Source organism: Schistocerca americana, chromosome 1 (genome assembly GCF_021461395.2).
Source record: "Schistocerca americana isolate TAMUIC-IGC-003095 chromosome 1, iqSchAmer2.1, whole genome shotgun sequence".
In the NCBI taxonomy this organism is placed as follows: domain Eukaryota; kingdom Metazoa; phylum Arthropoda; class Insecta; order Orthoptera; family Acrididae; genus Schistocerca; species Schistocerca americana.
The window spans coordinates 59788576-59806259 of NC_060119.1; the positions used below are offsets into that span (position 1 = coordinate 59788576).

Consider the following 17684-nt stretch of genomic DNA (forward strand, 5'->3'; position numbering starts at 1 on the left):
CTAAAAAACAATCAAAGCATATCTCTTAAATAATGAATGCTGAAAGAACAAAATGTGATTGCAGGTGAATAATACTAATGTCTCATATATTTTCTGAGTTCAACATGACTGGATGTTGGCTCTGTTACTCAGCACGGCCTTGGTCCTAAGGTTATTGGTAAGTGTGTATGATACGTGCAGTGAAAAGTGTGGAGAGACTGAAGGAACATGTTATTAAGCTATGTTGTTCGTAGTATGCACAAAAGTAAGACAATTGTTGTGTTAGGTGTAAATGAATGATGTAGTGCATGTGGTGAGACATTGCCCTCACTTTCAGGAGACCGCAGGCTCACACACTGTCTGGCCCTCCTGGTTTAGGTTTTTGCAATTCACACCATGCAGATGTCAGCGTCATCCTTTAATAATCAGTGACACACCATCTGTCCTCCCATAATTAAATATGAGTAAACATATCCATATGTCTGTATATATGATTTATGTCTCCCTCATAATAAGATGAATGATCGATCCTACATCATCACAAAAATTATCACTGGATGAATAAATTATTAATACTAGTGAAATGTTGCATGGCAATCAAGGATGTTAATGAATAGAGCTTAATTCTCAGTCAAGTACACAAACCTGTTTGTCAAAAGAGAACTGGTACACCAGGGAAGTAAATCCAGTGACATTGGGATTTCCATTGACAAGCCATAAGTCGTATTCCAGTTCAGCTTCTTCTGGAAAGTGATGCCAGGTACAAGTTGTCAAATTACGATAGCATGCAACTAGACTGATGTACCAAAATCTGAAAACAAAAACATGTAAATCTTTAATGTAATCAATTAACAAATTTCCAACAGTTTTGTAATATCTACATCTATAAACGTACTTGTCAAGTGCATCCCCATCAACCTGAGTCTGAGTGAGCAAGCCCTTCTTTCTAATCTTTCTTCCCAACTTAAGCCTCTCCCTTTCCCTTAGCAAGAAAATAATAGTTCTAAAAGGAAGGCATGGGTTTTTACAATTTTAAATACATCTACTAATATATGAAAATATATAAATTTTAAAAAAATTGCAAAAACCAACAAATCATATTATACGAATCATCACCTACACCAGATGTGTATGAGTCTAGCACGCAATACAATCTGAGCTAGTCCAATCCCCTCCCTGAAACACTGCATCGCTGCTCCACCAGGTCCACACTGCAGTGCCGTCTCCACCAGATCAAGTAAATAACATGTTCCAAGCAAAATCAAATGAACATTAGGATGTGAACATACACAAATTAAATGATGTATTGTGAACAAAATACAAATATGAAACATAAAGGTGAAACGTACAAACAAAAACACACACACTATCAATGCAACATACGAGGGTAAGTCATAAAGTTTCAAGTGTGACCTCAAAAAATAATATTACATAATTAATTTTGGTTTGGTTATTGGTTTGTAGATAAATGCCTGCACTTATGGCACACAATGAAATCCCCATACTACAGTAGCACAGCTTGTCATTAGAGAAACCAAAACAAAATGACACATCCTGTTACTAAAGTGCAGTGTCATGCTGCATAGGCTACGTAGGTATGATTGGTTGCTCAAGCAATCCCCAAAATTTGAGTGAGTATGCACAGCGGTCCTCATTGAAAACTGCAGTGTTATTTTTTCTTTACATTACTGTTAAAATTGACTTGCTCACCACATTGATAGGTAGCTGGTTTTTGTAATACAGCACTGTAAAAAGGTTATTTTAAAACAAATGGCTAACTGAATTTGTAGGAATTAAAATCCACATTGACATATAGCATATCAGTGAAGTGACCATTTTCTAAAAAAAAAAAAAAAAAATTCAAATATTAAGGGAATGCCACTTTTTAAATCAATAACATAAACTGAAGGCGGTAACCTGTAATTATTATTATTATCATTATTATTATTATTATTGTATTAAATAACTAGAAATGAAGCCGGTTGAGTATGCTATGATGTGAACATTTATACTGTGAAGTATGAATTTAAATAGCAGTTTCTTTTAATATAACCTTTTGATACAGCCACATATGTTACTAGTGAGCCAACATACCTGCTGTGAAGAGTGCCCCATCTCTCCTAACTAAAACATTCAGTAAATGGACAGTACTTAAAACAACTTAGCGAAGTTCTTTGTGGTTGAATTTGCGGCTCTGCAACAATCACGAAACACAACAGGCAGTGAGAGATTTTTTTCCCCCCTTGAGAATCCTGTTGGATGTACTGTAACTTATCCTGAATTTGAATTTCCAGACTTCAACAAGTGAACAAACAACGAAGTAGTCCGAAGTCAGAATGTGCACACCACTAAACGTTAGTTTGTGATCTACGAGGGCTGTTCAATAAGTAATGCAACACATTTCTTTTTTCTCGGCCAATTTTGGTTGAAAAAACCGGACATTTCTTGTGGAATATTTTCAAACATTCCCGCTTCGTCTCGTATAGTTTCATTGACTTCCGACAGGTGGCAGCGCTGTACGGAGCTGTTAAAATGGCGTCTGTAACGGATGTGCGTTGCAAACAACGGGCAGTGATCGAGTTTCTTTTGCCGGAAAACCAGGGCATCTCAGATATTCATAGGCGCTTGCAGAATGTGTACGGTGATCTGGCAGTGGAGAAAAGCACGGTGAGTCGTTGGGCAAAGCGTGTGTCATCATCGCCGCAAGGTCAAGCAAGACTGACTGATCTCCCGCGTGCGGGCCGGCCGTGCACAGCTGTGACTCCTGCAATGGCGGAGCGTGCGAACACACTCGTTCGAGATGATCGACGGATCACCATCAAACGACTCAGTGCTCAACTTGACATCTCTGTTGGTAGTGCTGTCACAATTGTTCACCAGTTGGGATATTCAAAGGTTTGTTTCCGCTGGGTCCCTCGTTGTCTAACCGAACATCATAAAGAGCAAAGGAGAACCATCTGTGCGGAATTGCTTGCTCGTCATGTGACTGAGGGTGACAATTTCTTGTCAAAGATTGTTACAGGCGATGAAACATGGGTTCATCACTTCGAACCTGAAACAAAACGGCAATCAATGGAGTGGCGCCACACCCACTCCCCTACCAAGAAAAAGTTTAAAGCCATACCCTCAGCCGGTAAAGTCATGGTTACAGTCTTCTGGGATGCTGAAGGGGTTATTCTGTTCGATGTCCTTCCCCATGGTCAAACGATCAACTCTGAAGTGTATTGTGCTACTCTTCAGAAATTGAAGAAACGACTTCAGCGTGTTCGTAGGTACAAAAATCTGAACGAACTTCTCCTTCTTCATGACAACGCAAGACCTCACACAAGTCTTCGCACCCGAGAGGAGCTCACAAAACTTCAGTGGACTGTTCTTCCTCATGCACCCTACAGCCCCGATCTCGCACCGTCGGATTTCCATATGTTTGGCCCAATGAAGGACGCAATCCGTGGGAAGCACTACGCGGATGATGAAGAAGTTATTGATGCAGTACGACGCTGGCTCCGACATCGACCAGTGGAATGGTACCGTGCAGGCATACAGGCCCTCATTTCAAGGTGGCGTAAGGCCGTAGCACTGAATGGAGATTACGTTGAAAAATAGTGTTGTGTAGCTAAAAGATTGGGGAATAACCTGGTGTATTTCAATGCTGAATAAAACAACCCCTGTTTCAGAAAAAAATGTGTTGCATTACTTATTGAACTGCCCTCGTATTTGAAATGTGTCATCTGTGCTTGGAATTATATTGTGTCTTTGTGCCTTGCATGTCAAAATCGTTAAAATGGATGAGTATATAGTGAAATACAAAAGGACTTCAACTGGTAATTGTGATGGTGATATCGAGTCGACAGCGCGTGGCAGTAGAAGTGATCCATCCTTGGCAGCTTGTGACAATGAAATCCCTGTTACTATTTCTGGTAATTTCACAAAAAATGATAGTGGTACTGAAAGTGGCAGCCATTGGGGCAGGACTTCACAAAAACACTGGATAAAAACATCTACACGGATTCAGTACAACGAAAAATATGGCAGAGTTTATTGTTTTTTGTAGAGGTCTATGTGTGAAAACAAGAGATTGCCTCTGAAACTGCAAACAAAGATTCCTATAATGCATTCATTAAGTACGGCTTTAAGAACTGTCCCGTTGCTCTAAAACAAAACTTAATGCAGTACTTCAAAAAGTTTCATTGAATTTTTGCCTTGCTTGTCATTCTGTAGATGCTGTTTTGTAGGAGTCAGAAATACAGATACTTTGGGAAGATGCTAAATAAAAATGTGATGCATTGCAATTAAGGGGGGTAGGACGTTAAACGGGCCGACTTGGAGCAGGAGAGGCACCACAGGACATTTTAATTTCCACTGTCTATACTTTTACAAATAAATTCATAAAACTTTGTCAGCATGACCAGGAAGGATTCAGAATTCACATTCATAGCAGTGCAAAATTCATCGAAGAATCTCTCTAACTTCTGAAGAAAAGTGTACCTATAGCAACAAATGCAGCCATTAGTAAGTGAAAAAATTATGAAATTTCACACATTAAAAAAATTATTTTGTTGTGTTTTCGAGCTTTCACCTCAATGAGTATGAATCCTGAATCCTTCCTGGTGAAGCTGACAAAGTTTTATGAATTTATTTGTAAAAGTATAGACAGCGGAAATTAAAATGTCCTGTGATGCTCTCCTGCTCCAAGTCGGCCCGTTTGACATCCTACCCCCCTTAAGTCTCCCCACTGTTTCACGCCCTAGAAAATTCCCATTAAAATTGGGAGCTAGTGACAAGAATAATTCGTGAGATATTTAAGAAAAGTTGCTTATTTTATACCACCAAAAGTACCTGCATTTAAACAGTTGCCATCGCTTCCACACCAAAAAAATCCCTTCCCCTAAAGCACAGCCACCCAGGGATGGCGTAATTAAAGTGATGGCTGCTCTCTTGCCCAGAACCATAAAGGCTTTCACAGACAGGTACTGTCCCCCGCACATAGCCTGAAAACAGATTTCCCATGCCACATCCCCACACACCCCAAATCCTTCTACCACCCCCAAGAACTAGTTACAGAGGAATTTCCCCCCCCCCCCCCCCCCATTACCCAATACTCCCCTGGACTGGAACAACTGACCCATATCCTTCATTAGGGCTTTGATTACCTATCGTCATGCCTTGATATGTGAGACAACCTGTCCAAGATCCTTCCCACCAGGCTTATCCTACACCATCAGAGGTGAGGCCATGGGCATTTTGTCTCCATTCACAGATAATTTAAACATCCCTGTAATCCTCCTGGCCTCAACCTTTATTACCCATTGACCTCACCTACCTAACGCCTTCCCTGTTCCCATTCCAGCACTACACAGCCCTCTATTCTACCAACACACCAAGTCTTTTTACTTCCCTCCTTTTCCGCTATCCCTCCCCCCATCCACCGTATAGCCTCCCGACTACACCTACCTGACCTACCCTCTCTCCACCCCGTCCCTGCATGCTCCCACAAGCAGCACTTTATCATCCCCCACCCCTACCCTGTTATGCCTCTCCCTTCCTGTCCCAGATCTCTCCTTACTCCCATCACTCAGTAGCCTCTCTCACCATGTGCTGTTGCTCACAGGCTGGCTTCAGCTGCCAGAGATTGTGGCTACATGTGCGTGAGTTGTGTGTGTGTGTGTGTGTGTGTGTGTTTGTGTTTCTTTTGTCTATTTTCAACAAAGGCTTGTTTGCTGAAAGCTCACTTTCAGACAGTCTTTTTGTTGTGCCTATTGGCGACTCGGCATCTCCATTATATGGTGAGTAGCAACTATACTTTTCATAATAATGTTACATTCCACCATGGATTTCCCATTTTTTGATTTTGCCTCATGGCTTTTCTTCCCTCCCGTAACCCTGTGCCGTTTTCCTCTGTTATTCTAATACATTACTATACTCAGTGTTTATCCATCTTTCTCCTCTTTCCTGTGTTTCTCTTGTCACCTTTAAAACTGCACTCCACACTCTACTTACAAACAACACTGTATTAAATGTCTTGGCCACGCACAACAGATGGCTACAAGACCATACTGATTGTTGGTGCAGCATCTCATGTCCCATGTTAGTCCCACCGATATCATTAATCCATACCTTCTAATTGATCATTCTTCCTGCATCACTCTCACTTATTTTTGCGTGTTATTGCCCATGTCTTTCCTGTGTCACACTAACTAGTATCTCATCCAACCAACCCCTTCCCCATTCGTCACTCCTTTTCCTCTCTATTCTTGTTTGCACTTATTAACTTCACCTCTTCTAATCACATCTGCAATACCCCTTTTTCACACTTATCTGCCCACAGACATTCAGCCCACACTACAATCTTTTTATTTAATTTTTCTTCAATCCCATTGTGTCTTCATGCCAATTTCAGTTGCTTTTCACCTTTCACTATCGGCCTACTCCATAAGATTTCATCTTGTTTCCCCTTACTTCATCCTTTTCGTGATTTTTTTCCTCGTGGTTGGGTGTATTTTTGTGCATTTTGTTTGATGTAATTCTACATTACATGCACATTTTTATGCATTTTTGGCCACCATCATGGATCCCTGCTCCTTCCATCTGCGTCAATACAGAAGTTTCCTTATCTATGGCCAGAATGCACTCCCGTATACTGTTCCTGCGTTGTTGCTTGGCTCATGGAATCCCCCAAAATGGCCTTACCAACAAATTACCCCTCTCTTGCTGTCACACTTCCTTCCACAATGAACTCCGTCTGCTCAGATTTGGCCAACTCTGAACCCTCACTAACAAAGTCCTACAAAACCATATCAATCAGGCACAAACCTCCTTGCAATATCTTCTCTCCATCCATAAAATTCCTCTGCTATGCAATCCCGAATGCCTGGACCCCATAACTCACACTGAAACTCTTGCCCTCCAGGATCTAGAGCAATATGTACAATGCCACCTCAAAAAACTCTCCGCCATGTTCGCTTCTTGCTCCTGCATTGGACTACCACAATCAACCACCTCTACAACAACCTCAACACCTCCCCCATGTCCCCTCATAGTTGACAAACAATGTCTCGCAGATCTACTACATTTGCCCCACCCTCCAAAACTCCCTACCACCACCACACAGAATCCAGAACCTAAAGGGACCAAAAACACAGTCATGAACCTTTCTTCCAAATGCCTTAGCCTCACAGAAGTATCAGTCCTTTGCAAAGGCCTCAATTTTTGACCCATTCCCAAATTCAATCACGCAGGACCTATATAAAATGTTCTCTCCTTCTCCCTGACCCTACAGTGGAGACACTTTTTCGCCACCTACTCTACCAATAAGACTCAACCAACGACCAACTCAGTTCACTTCTCCATCTAACAGTGATCCACCCCCACTGCCCCCAAATCACCCCTGTTAATTTTCCCCAAATCCCTCAACATGCAAACTAACCTTACATCTGCAGAAAGAACAGCAATCTACCACCTAAAAATGGATCCCAACCTTATAATCCTACCTGCTGACAAAGGGTCCACCACTGTTGTTCTGAACTGCAGGGATTACCTGGCAAAAGGACTCTGCCAGCTGCCAGATTCATCCACCTACAAACCCTGCTACACTGACCCTATACCAGATTCCTATACCAGATATCCAGCAGGATGTCCAGTGTCTCCTCATCCCTACCACTCCCTGCACTCCTACCTTCTACATGCCTCCTAAAGTCCATAAAACCAACAAACCAGGATGCACCATTGTGGCCAATTACTATGCCCCCACTGAGAGAATCTTTACTCTCATAGACTAACACTTTTATCCTATTACCGACAATCTACCCTCTTATATAAAAGATACCAACCATTTCCTCCACCGACTCTCCACAGTTCATGTTCCTTTACCACATGGTGCCCTGCTTGTCACTACTGATGCCACCTCCCTTTACACTAACATCCCTAATGCCCATAGCCTTACCCCTATTGAACACTACTATTCCCAATGCCCAATGGATTCCAAACCAACAAGCTTCTTCCTAGTTGCCACAACCAACTATATCCTCACCCACAATTACTTCTCCTTTGAAGGCATTACCTACAAACAAATCTGGGGTATGGCAACAGGCATCCACATGGCACCATCCCATGCCAACCTATTCATGGACCATCTAGAGGAATCCTTGCTAAACACCCAGAATCCCAAATCCCTCACCTGGTTCAGATTGACTGATGACATCTTCATGATCTGGATCAACCCAACAAACCACCTTCCTCAACGTTGAACTCCACCTCAAAGATGGCTCCATCAGTACCTCTTATCTATATCACACCTACCAACCACCAATAATACCTCCACTTTGGCAGCTACCACCCATTCCATACCAAGGAGTCCCCTTCATGTAGCCTATCCACCTGCGGCCATCGCATCTGTAGTGATGAGCAGTCCCACTCGAAATATACCAAGGTTCTCACTGGGGCCTTCACAGACCGTAATTATCCTCCCAACCTTGAACAAAAACAGATCTTCCGTGCCTTATCTTTCCAGTCACTCACAACCTTCCAAAGTCACACTGTCTGGCCACAGTGGAGCATTCCCTTCAAGACACAGTATCACCCAAGGCTGGAGCAATTGAATTACATTCTCTGCCAGGGTTTTGATTACCTCTCATCGTGCCCTGAAATGAAAAGTATCCTTCCCACTATACTTCCCACCCCTCCCACAGAGGTATTCTACCGCCCACAGAACCTACAAAATATCCTCACCTATCCCTACACAACCTCTGCTCCCAACCTATTGTCTCATGACTAATATCCCTGTAATACAGCTAGAAACAAGTCCTGTCCCATACATCCGCCCACCACCACCTACTCTAGTCTAGTCATAAACATCACGTATCTCATCAAATGCAGGTATACCTGTGAAACCAGTCATGTGATCTACAAGCTAAGCTGCAACCACTGTTCTGCATTCTACGTGGGCATGACAATCAACATGCTGTCTGTATGCATGAATGTCCACTGTCGAACTGTGGCCAAGAAACAGCTGGACCACCCTGTTGCTGAGCATGTCACCCAACAAGATGTTCTTCATTTCAGTGACTGCTTCACAGCCTGTGGCATCTGGATCTTTCCCATCAATCCAAGCATTTCTGAACTGCACAGGTGGGAACACTCTCTGGAATATATCCTATGTTTGTGTGACCCTCCTGGCCTCAACCTTCGTTAGTCATTGTCCTTACCCATCCAGCCCCTTCCCTGATCCCATTCCAGCACTACACTTGCCCTCTATTCCACCAATGCACCCAGTTGTTTTACTTCTCTCCTTTTCCGTCACCCCACCATCTGTCTGACCTCCCAACTGCACCTAGCTCCCCTGCCCTCTCTCCACCTTGTCTCTGCACACTCCCACAAGCAGCAGTTTATCATCCCCCACCCCTATCCTGCTATCCCATTGCCTTCCTGCTTCAGCCTCCTCGTTACCCCAAACACCTTGTTGACTCTACACGATGCACTGCTACTCTCAGTCTGGCTTTAGCTGCCAGAAAGTGTGGTTTTGTGTGTGTGTGTGTGTGTGTGTGTGTGTGTGTTGTGTTTGATTTTCAACAAAGGTCTTGTGGCTGACAGCTCACTTTCTGACAATCTTTTTGTTGTGCCTATTTGTGACTTGGCATCTCTGCTGTATGGTGAGTAGCAACTGTCCTTTTCACTGTTAATTTTATATATATATATATATATGTTTAACATGAGCAGTGAGAGGCAACATCCTTGTCAAACCACTTGGTGAATGTGTTTCCATTCCAATAAGTGGAATAACATTTTGACTGTATATGTTCCAAACTGCTTTTTATGGTGTGTGTTAGGGTGTTACTTTCTGCCCAGATTTTCCAAAGTATTTTCTCTCAGCTGTACTGAAAGATTTCTTAAAATCAGTAAATGCCAGATATGTTTTCAGGTTGAATTCTTTCCTTTTCAGTTAGCATCTCCAGTGTGAAGCAGCCGTCAGTGCATGATCTACCTTTCCAGAACCCATTCTTTTCTTCTTCCAAGAGTGGTTCACAAAAAGTTTGTAATTTTGATTTTATGATGCTGGAGTAAATTTTATAACCCATAAACTTATGGCTTTATAGTTACTTGCCAACCTGGGCCGAACATTGGAAAACCACACTCTGAATGCCAAAAGTCAAGATAAAGAGTGAGTGATAGAGGAATAACACCTCCTTAAAAAATCTCAGTCCACTGACCTAGCTGGAAGTACCTTATGAGGGTCTCCTGCCAGGGTTAGAGGACCGTGCATACCAATGGTAGATAAAGTACATGAATGATCTTCTTCTACACTGCCACATAGGTTTGATAAGGGACTTTCCAAGACTATGGGAGACAACCCCAACAGAAAATTGAACTTGGGTCTGAATGTAGAAATGTGGAAGCACCACAGCCAGACCTTCTACCTTTGGTTAGCAATGAATTGGAAGGCTACATGCTTTGTTTTCAAGCCTCAAAGAATAACAGGATTGGTTTTAACAGTGATTTCTTACAATCCGAAGATCAAATTACAGATTTACTATAGTTTTCCAACAAAAGCACATCTGTAACTGAACTCTCATTAGACAGCAACTCATGTGTCTATAAATGACGGTCCTCTTCAACCCTCAAAACCCGCGTATAAAAACATAAATGAGTCCTGAAAGACTTAAACACACGTACAAAACGCTACGAGAAACACTGAGTCAAATCCAACACAAAGTAGAAGAGGGAGAAAACATGGAAAGAATTAAAAGAAGAAAGCAGATACGTACGGCTGACTGATTGATGGAAGAAAGGGGTGTAAACCGGACAGTCTGCAACATACTAAAATCTTAGGCCAGAATCCAGACATATCACAAAATTTTAAAAGCTTCACCACACTCACCTCATCATCAGGTAAAATAGAGGGCAGACCCCCACCTAAATTTCAGGCATCACAGATGGGAGGCTCCTCTCGCTGGAGTAAAAAGCCTTATGTGAGAGGACAGTGGCCAATGTGGAGGTGGGTCAGGGTTGCCTCATCACGCCAGAGTGACTGGCACATGGATCTCCATAACTGGGCAGCTGGCTTCACCAACAGCAACTTATTGTCTGTCACTACCTGCCATTCTCCTCCCATAACTGCAATGATCTGTGACCCATCAGCGAAATGGCAGCATGGAAGGAAATGGCGCATTCTGTATGGTATGTTCCCTGCGGGCTTCCTTCACTGCTTTGTCGGCCTGTTCATTCCTCCAAATTTCCACATTTCCATGTTACCCAGCAGAATGACACTTCCTCCCCCACCATTGTCGGAAGTACAGTTGGTCCTGCATGACCTGCACCAATTTCTCTGCTGAATACATGTGCTGCAATGATTTTAGAGCATTATGAGAATCAGAGTAGATGAGAAACTGTTTGCCCTGAAGATGCCTCATCTGCTCCAATGCATTCAGGATCACATGGAGCTCTACAGAAAATACAGTATGGGTATGGGGAAGACGAATCCTGAAGAGAGGGTTGGACGAATTACATAACAGTCAACAAAGTCCCCTGTTGGGAACCAACCTCACACGACTGTAAAACCATGATGCCTTGCTAAAATCTAAAATATTATAAAACAGAGACTGAAATGTAAAATTGGAAATGCAATCATCCATCAAATTCATCAAATCTTAAACAATTCTGGGCCTCTGTAGGAGCTAAGGAGGAGATCTGCTCCAACCTTGGTGTAAAACATTAAAACCCGCCACACCCACCTCTAACATGCAGTCCACACGAATCCCACAGGGCCTCATCGCTTGTCACAGATTATGAAAAAGTCTTTCGATTGGAGGCCGAGTAACAGTAGGGTACACAGGTGTATATGGCATTGACAGCATCTTATCTTATATGGCTGGCTCACACTGAGCAGCTGTCACCTGATGTGAAGTGGCAGCTCAGCAGCCTCAGCACAGAGGCTCAGTATGGGGCTAGTGAAATCCCTTCATTGTGCGCTAAGTCCAATATCTTTAAATAAGATGGTCTTGCAGACCTATACACCATGCGCCCATAATTGATCCAAGACCGCAAGAAAGCTCTGTAAAATTGGAGCAGACAACTCCTGTCTGCCCCCCATGAATTGTGGCTAAGGCATTTTAAAATACTTAGTGCTTTGAGAGACTATCTTTACAGGTCCTTAAGGTGTGGCACCACGTAAGCTTCAAGAAAAATAGGCCCAGAAACCTAACCGTATCTTTAAAATCAAGAAAAATGTCCCTCATCCTCAACTCAGGGAACTTGAGAACAGAATGGGAACAGTTAAAAAGAAATTACACAGACTTCTCGGCTGAAAACTTAACACCCCTCTACTCTGCCCATTCATCCAACTGCTGAAGAGTGAGTTGCATCTGATGTGTTGTCGTTGCAAGGCTTGAAGAGGAAGAAAAGACAAAGAAGTCATCCACACACAAATAACACTGTACAGGACATTTAACATCTGATGTAACACTATTAATAGCTATGCCAAAGAAAGTCACACTTAAAATACTACCTTGAGGGACACTGTTCTCACGCTCAATGCAGTCATGTCACCAACTTGATTTTGGAAACACCCTGGAGAGATGAAGGACCACATAAAAATGGGGAGATATCCACAAAAACTCTGTTCATGGAACTGCCTGATGATAAGACGCCTCCAAATAGTATCGTAGGCCTTCTTGATATGAAGAAATATACCCAGAACATGACGGTGCAGGAAAGCCTGTTGTATAGCTGTCTTCGAGAAGGCCAGTTTATCAAAGGTGGAGCAATATGTCCTGAACCCGTACTGAAAGCGACTAAGAAGCCGCCTGGATTCTAAGATTCAGACAAGGTGGCGGTTGACCATCCACACAGTTAGTGAGGGCAACATTATGATAACTTCTTAGGCATGTGCAGTCTTTTCCAGGTTTTGAAAGAGGAATTAAAACTGCCTCTCACCACAAGTAGGGAAAGTAACCTTATGCTCAAGTGACATTAAAAAGGGTTAGGAGGATTTCTTTGCTCCGCCCTGATAGGTGCCACAGCATACTATAAAGGATCCTGTTGTGGCAAGCCGCAGACAGTGGAGAATCTAGCTTCCAGACGGAAAAGGAGCACTTGTATTCTTCATCAGTAGTGTAGCAGAAGGCCCAACTGCTCCTATAAGCACACACTATGTGGTGCCAGTAAACTGGATCCTGATGGGTTGTGGCGGTAACTGTAGCAAAATAGGCCACCATAGTCTGAGAAATGTCTTGTAGAGGGGTTTGGAGACTTCCATTCTCATTACAGCAGCCACTGGTCACACCCTCCTCTCTCAAAAATTTTCCTCATGGCCTCCCATGCAACTATACTTTTAGTGGCACTATTTCCTGGCCTCTTTTGTTTTCCCTAATAATTCAGTCATATTTTTTCCCTTACTATCCAAATGCTACGAGGTCCTCTCTAGATGGCTGGCATTTGAACCGATGGAGAGCCAGCCGCCTGGACTGGATTGCAGTGCAGCATTTGTCATTCCACCAAGGGACAGCTTGCCTTTTCAGCAGGCCTGAAGACTGTGGAATGATGCTTTAGCAACACAGTGAATGACATGGGTAACACAAACCATCCATTCCTGGACACTGTTGCAGTGTTCAAACACAGCGATTTGGCTGTTAAGTGTCCAGTCTGCCATACAAAGTGAATGTCTTTCTGGTACCACTCAGTCTGGCAGATGAATCTAGATTGGGAATTGATGACTTGAGTACAAATCATCAACTGCTTCCCACTGAGCGGTGTGTGCGAGGATCTACGGCAGTGAATAACCTCGATGAAGCGCATGTTCTGCTCCATGTTCAACAACATGCATGTGACAGAGCCCCAAAGCACATTATGTGCATTCAAATTGCCACAGAAGGTAAAAGGGTGGGGAGCTGAGTAAGTAGGTCACAGAGAGGCTCTTTATCAAAGACTTCATGTGGGGGCAAGTACAGTGAACATACCTTCAACTGATGATGTACGTGAACCAATAGAGCACTTGCTTGCAAGGCTGGTTATGAGGGAGAGAAGCGAGGAGTGGTAGACATTGTTGTAAAAAATGGACACTTCTCCTTTAGCTCTCTCTCCACTGAGGTTGTCCTCCTTGTTGACAACATAGCCATGTAGCTCAGGAGCATCAGAGGATTTAAAATATGTCTCTTGAAGATAAGACTCACTGATCTACCCTGAGTTAACGGACAGAGTTCCTCCACATGTATCCTGAAACCATTGAAGTTCCACTGCAGTATGGAAGTCGTTTTAACAGTAAGGGTTCACTCCATCTTCTTTTCCTTCCTGTTCCTCCATGGTAGCGAGACTGCAATGGAGGGAGAGGTGGGGTGGGTCACTTGGGGAACTCACTGGTTCCCTTACGACAATGCCGCCATCCGTACCAGCGATGGTATGGTCGTCATTAGATCCATCCGATGGCTTTGGAGCAGATAGCTTTCTTCCTATGTCTCCTGTGAGGGTTTTGCTGTCTATACTTACACTATGTTCAGTAACTTTCAATGTTTCAGTGATAGGAAGACTAGGCTGCAAGACCAGTGGTGCAGGCTGGCAACTGCATTTACAGGTGCAGGTTGATGTTCTCTGCTCAATTGCTACAGCCTGAGTACTAACACTGACCTTCTGGGCGACCTGCTTCAATGTTGAAGCAAAAGACTTAACAAAACTTTGTGGCTCAGAGGCCTTACATTCTTTCTTCACGTCAGTGTAAAAGATACATTGGGTGACTTTTAATTTCCTGAATATTCTTTCTCTTCAGCAAAGGCAGTATAGTCCTTGTTCCTAACTATAGGGGCATGGGAACAATTAACACACCCAGGTGGGGCAGTGCATTGAGAACATTGCTTGTGTCCCATGTTAGCACATCATCCACACGTTGCCAGACCATTACAACCCATAGTGGTATGACCGAAGCATTGTCACTTGAAGCAGCACATTGGATTTGGGGCATAAGGTCTGCCCTTAAGGCAGAGAATGCCTGTTACAATATACTCAGGCAGCTTCAGCAGACTGAACAGCAGGATAAATGATACTGACTTTTGAAGCTCACTATCAACCCTTTTCATAACTTTCTGGACTTGAATCAGCCTTACACTTTCCCACTTCAGATGCAATTGTTTTGTATCCATATCCACAATGTCCCAGCATGTTACATCGCTTTTCATGATGTTTAACTCAGCAAGCAGCTCACTGCTGATGGGATATTTTCCATGTAGCTTGTCATTCAACAGCTTCTGTACTTGGGTAGCCTTCATAGTTTCCAGAAGGAGAGTACCATTCCACAGCCTCTTCATCGATTTGAGTTGCCCTGCAAGTACCTTGAGAGCTCTATGGATATAAAATAGTGACAATTTCTCAAAAGACCCATCCACACGTTTCATGACAGCAAAAACATTATCTACTGCAGAATGTGGTCATTTACTTTAATTACTGTCACTGACAGGAGAGGTGACTCAAGTGAACTAGCCACATGAGGCCTCATGATTTTGGGTGTTAATATTGCCCAATGGCCAAACTGAACCACTGGGAATAGAAACAGGTGTCTTAGGCTTCATGGTGTTCCCACGAACAACTACGGAAGAAAGTCCATCCAGATAGATCCCCATTTGCCTGGGTAAAACTTATAGGTGACCACCAACAAAATGTTGGTTCTACTTTGTTCATTATTGTCAGTTATTACCCAATGTAGTGGTATTGTGTGTCATCTGCTTAGCTGAGTGATAACGTGCTTGTCTACCATGCAGCAGACCCCAGTTCGATATTTTCTCCACTCGTGGACAGAGTGTTATGTTGTCCTCATCATCATTTCATGATCACCCACACGCAAGTTGACCAATGTGGCATCACTGCAACCCAGCAACCAAACTTCCCTGGATGGGGCCTCCCGGTCATCAATGCCACACAATCATTTCATTTTACAAGTATTGTGTGATTTTTCTTTTGAGAAATATACGAGTACATAGCGTACAAGCTGCCAGTGACAATTTTTTTCATTCTTATCGTCCATACTTTCTAACATATGAACAACTTTCAAAGAGCCAAAATGTACTAGAACAAATAAAATGTCTATAAAATGCCACACAGCACAATGTACTTGTGATGAGACAGTCGCAATTCCTGAAATCCATTGCCTGTGGTCTCTGGCCTGTTGAAGAGCACTGCAGTCCTGGGTCCATAAAGAAAATCCACCGCATTATGCCACACACAGACAGACCCAGCCTGTGGGCAGGTCAGTGAGACTAGATCTGACGGGCAGCACCTGCACATTAGTGGAAAATATTGGGCGTCACATCGGCAGGCCTGATTCATTAGAGATACCCGCAGAAATGGCCTGCAGTTTTGACCTGTCATGGAAATCCACTCATGCGGCCAACTATTCACGAGTCACAGGGAGCACGTTGATGAAATGAGACTGCGGTGATCAATCCGTGCAACAGATAACTTGCGCAAATACTCTGAGAATCAACAATAATGAGGATAAGTAGCAACTCATTGTGAAGACATCTAGATTTCTACATGCCACAGACAGGCACGTACAAAAGATAGTCACACTCTCACAACTAAATTTTCAGCCATAGCCTTTGTCAGAAAACGAGAGCGCACACACATTCACATTATCACTCAGACACAGCTTATGTACACATGATCGCTGTCTCTGGCCACTGAGTCCACAGTCTCTGAGAATCAGATCCAAACAATCGACTCCTCACATCCTCCTGCCTATCATTGGCAGCAGCTAGGCTACTGGCAAGAAATGGAGGCAGCACTGACTTCAAGCTGAGGGGAATGGTTGGAAGGCAAGAAGCTGTAAGAATGAGGGAGTAGGGAAGCGGCACACATACTCAGCTGCATCCAGCCAGGACCATGCATGACATCACAGTAACCAAACCACTTCATCCACTGAGACAAAAATGAGATTTTACCTTTTTTTTCTTTCAAATGTCCCTGATATTTGCCTAATTCCCCTGACACATTTGAAATTCCCTTATATTCTCTGATTTCTAGAACTTGTGGACCACAAAAGGGATAAAAATCATGTGAAAATAAGGGGAGATTTTATGAATACTCCAACCAAACTACTAATCTTGATTTCTTTACTTACTATGAAAGATATGAATGAATATAAAATGTTGATAAATAATGCACAGCATGGCTTCCAAACCAAAAGGTCAACCCAGTCAGCAATATTTGCCTTTTTAACAGAAATAGTAACAACAGTAGGAAAAACAACATCCACTGGCTTATATATTGAGTTTAGTATCTTGAGTTTAGCCGACCAAAGTGTCCGATCCCACCCATTGGCTTTGACCTGTGATGTAAGGCTGTTTTGGTGTGTGACATTACAACGGCGCGGAATTTAGTTTGTGAGACTGGTGTGTTTGTAGGTGTAATTTTGATGACATCGGTGGTGCTCTCTGATGGTATGTTTATGTGTTGTGTGTTAGGTGACGTTTTCAGATTAGTCTGCGTGTGTGGCGTGTTTGTAGGTGGTGTATTGTTGCGATCGGTGTTTCTCTCTGGTGGTGTGTTTATGGGTAGCGTGTTACGTGGCGTATGGGGTTCATTTGCATGGTAGCAATGCACATGTGTGGTATCGGTATTGACTGTGCTTTCAGCGGAATATTTTTCAGTGAGTTAACGGTTTTGGTTTTGTTATGTTGACGTCATTGTAGTTTTTTTCTGTTCGTTGTGTGTGAATTTTGGTAAATTGCTTT

General features: G+C 43.0%; 1 protein-coding gene across 1 annotated transcript in view; it reads right to left on the reverse strand.

Moving 5' to 3' along the window:
* LOC124547828 (integral membrane protein GPR180) overlaps positions 1 to 17684 on the reverse strand; it is a 65258-nt gene that overhangs the window by 42755 nt on the left and 4819 nt on the right. Inside the window, exon 2 of the mRNA XM_047125133.1 lies at positions 625 to 790. Within this exon, the coding sequence (XP_046981089.1) occupies positions 625 to 790 (166 nt within the window). The remainder of the gene's footprint in view (positions 1 to 624; positions 791 to 17684) is intronic.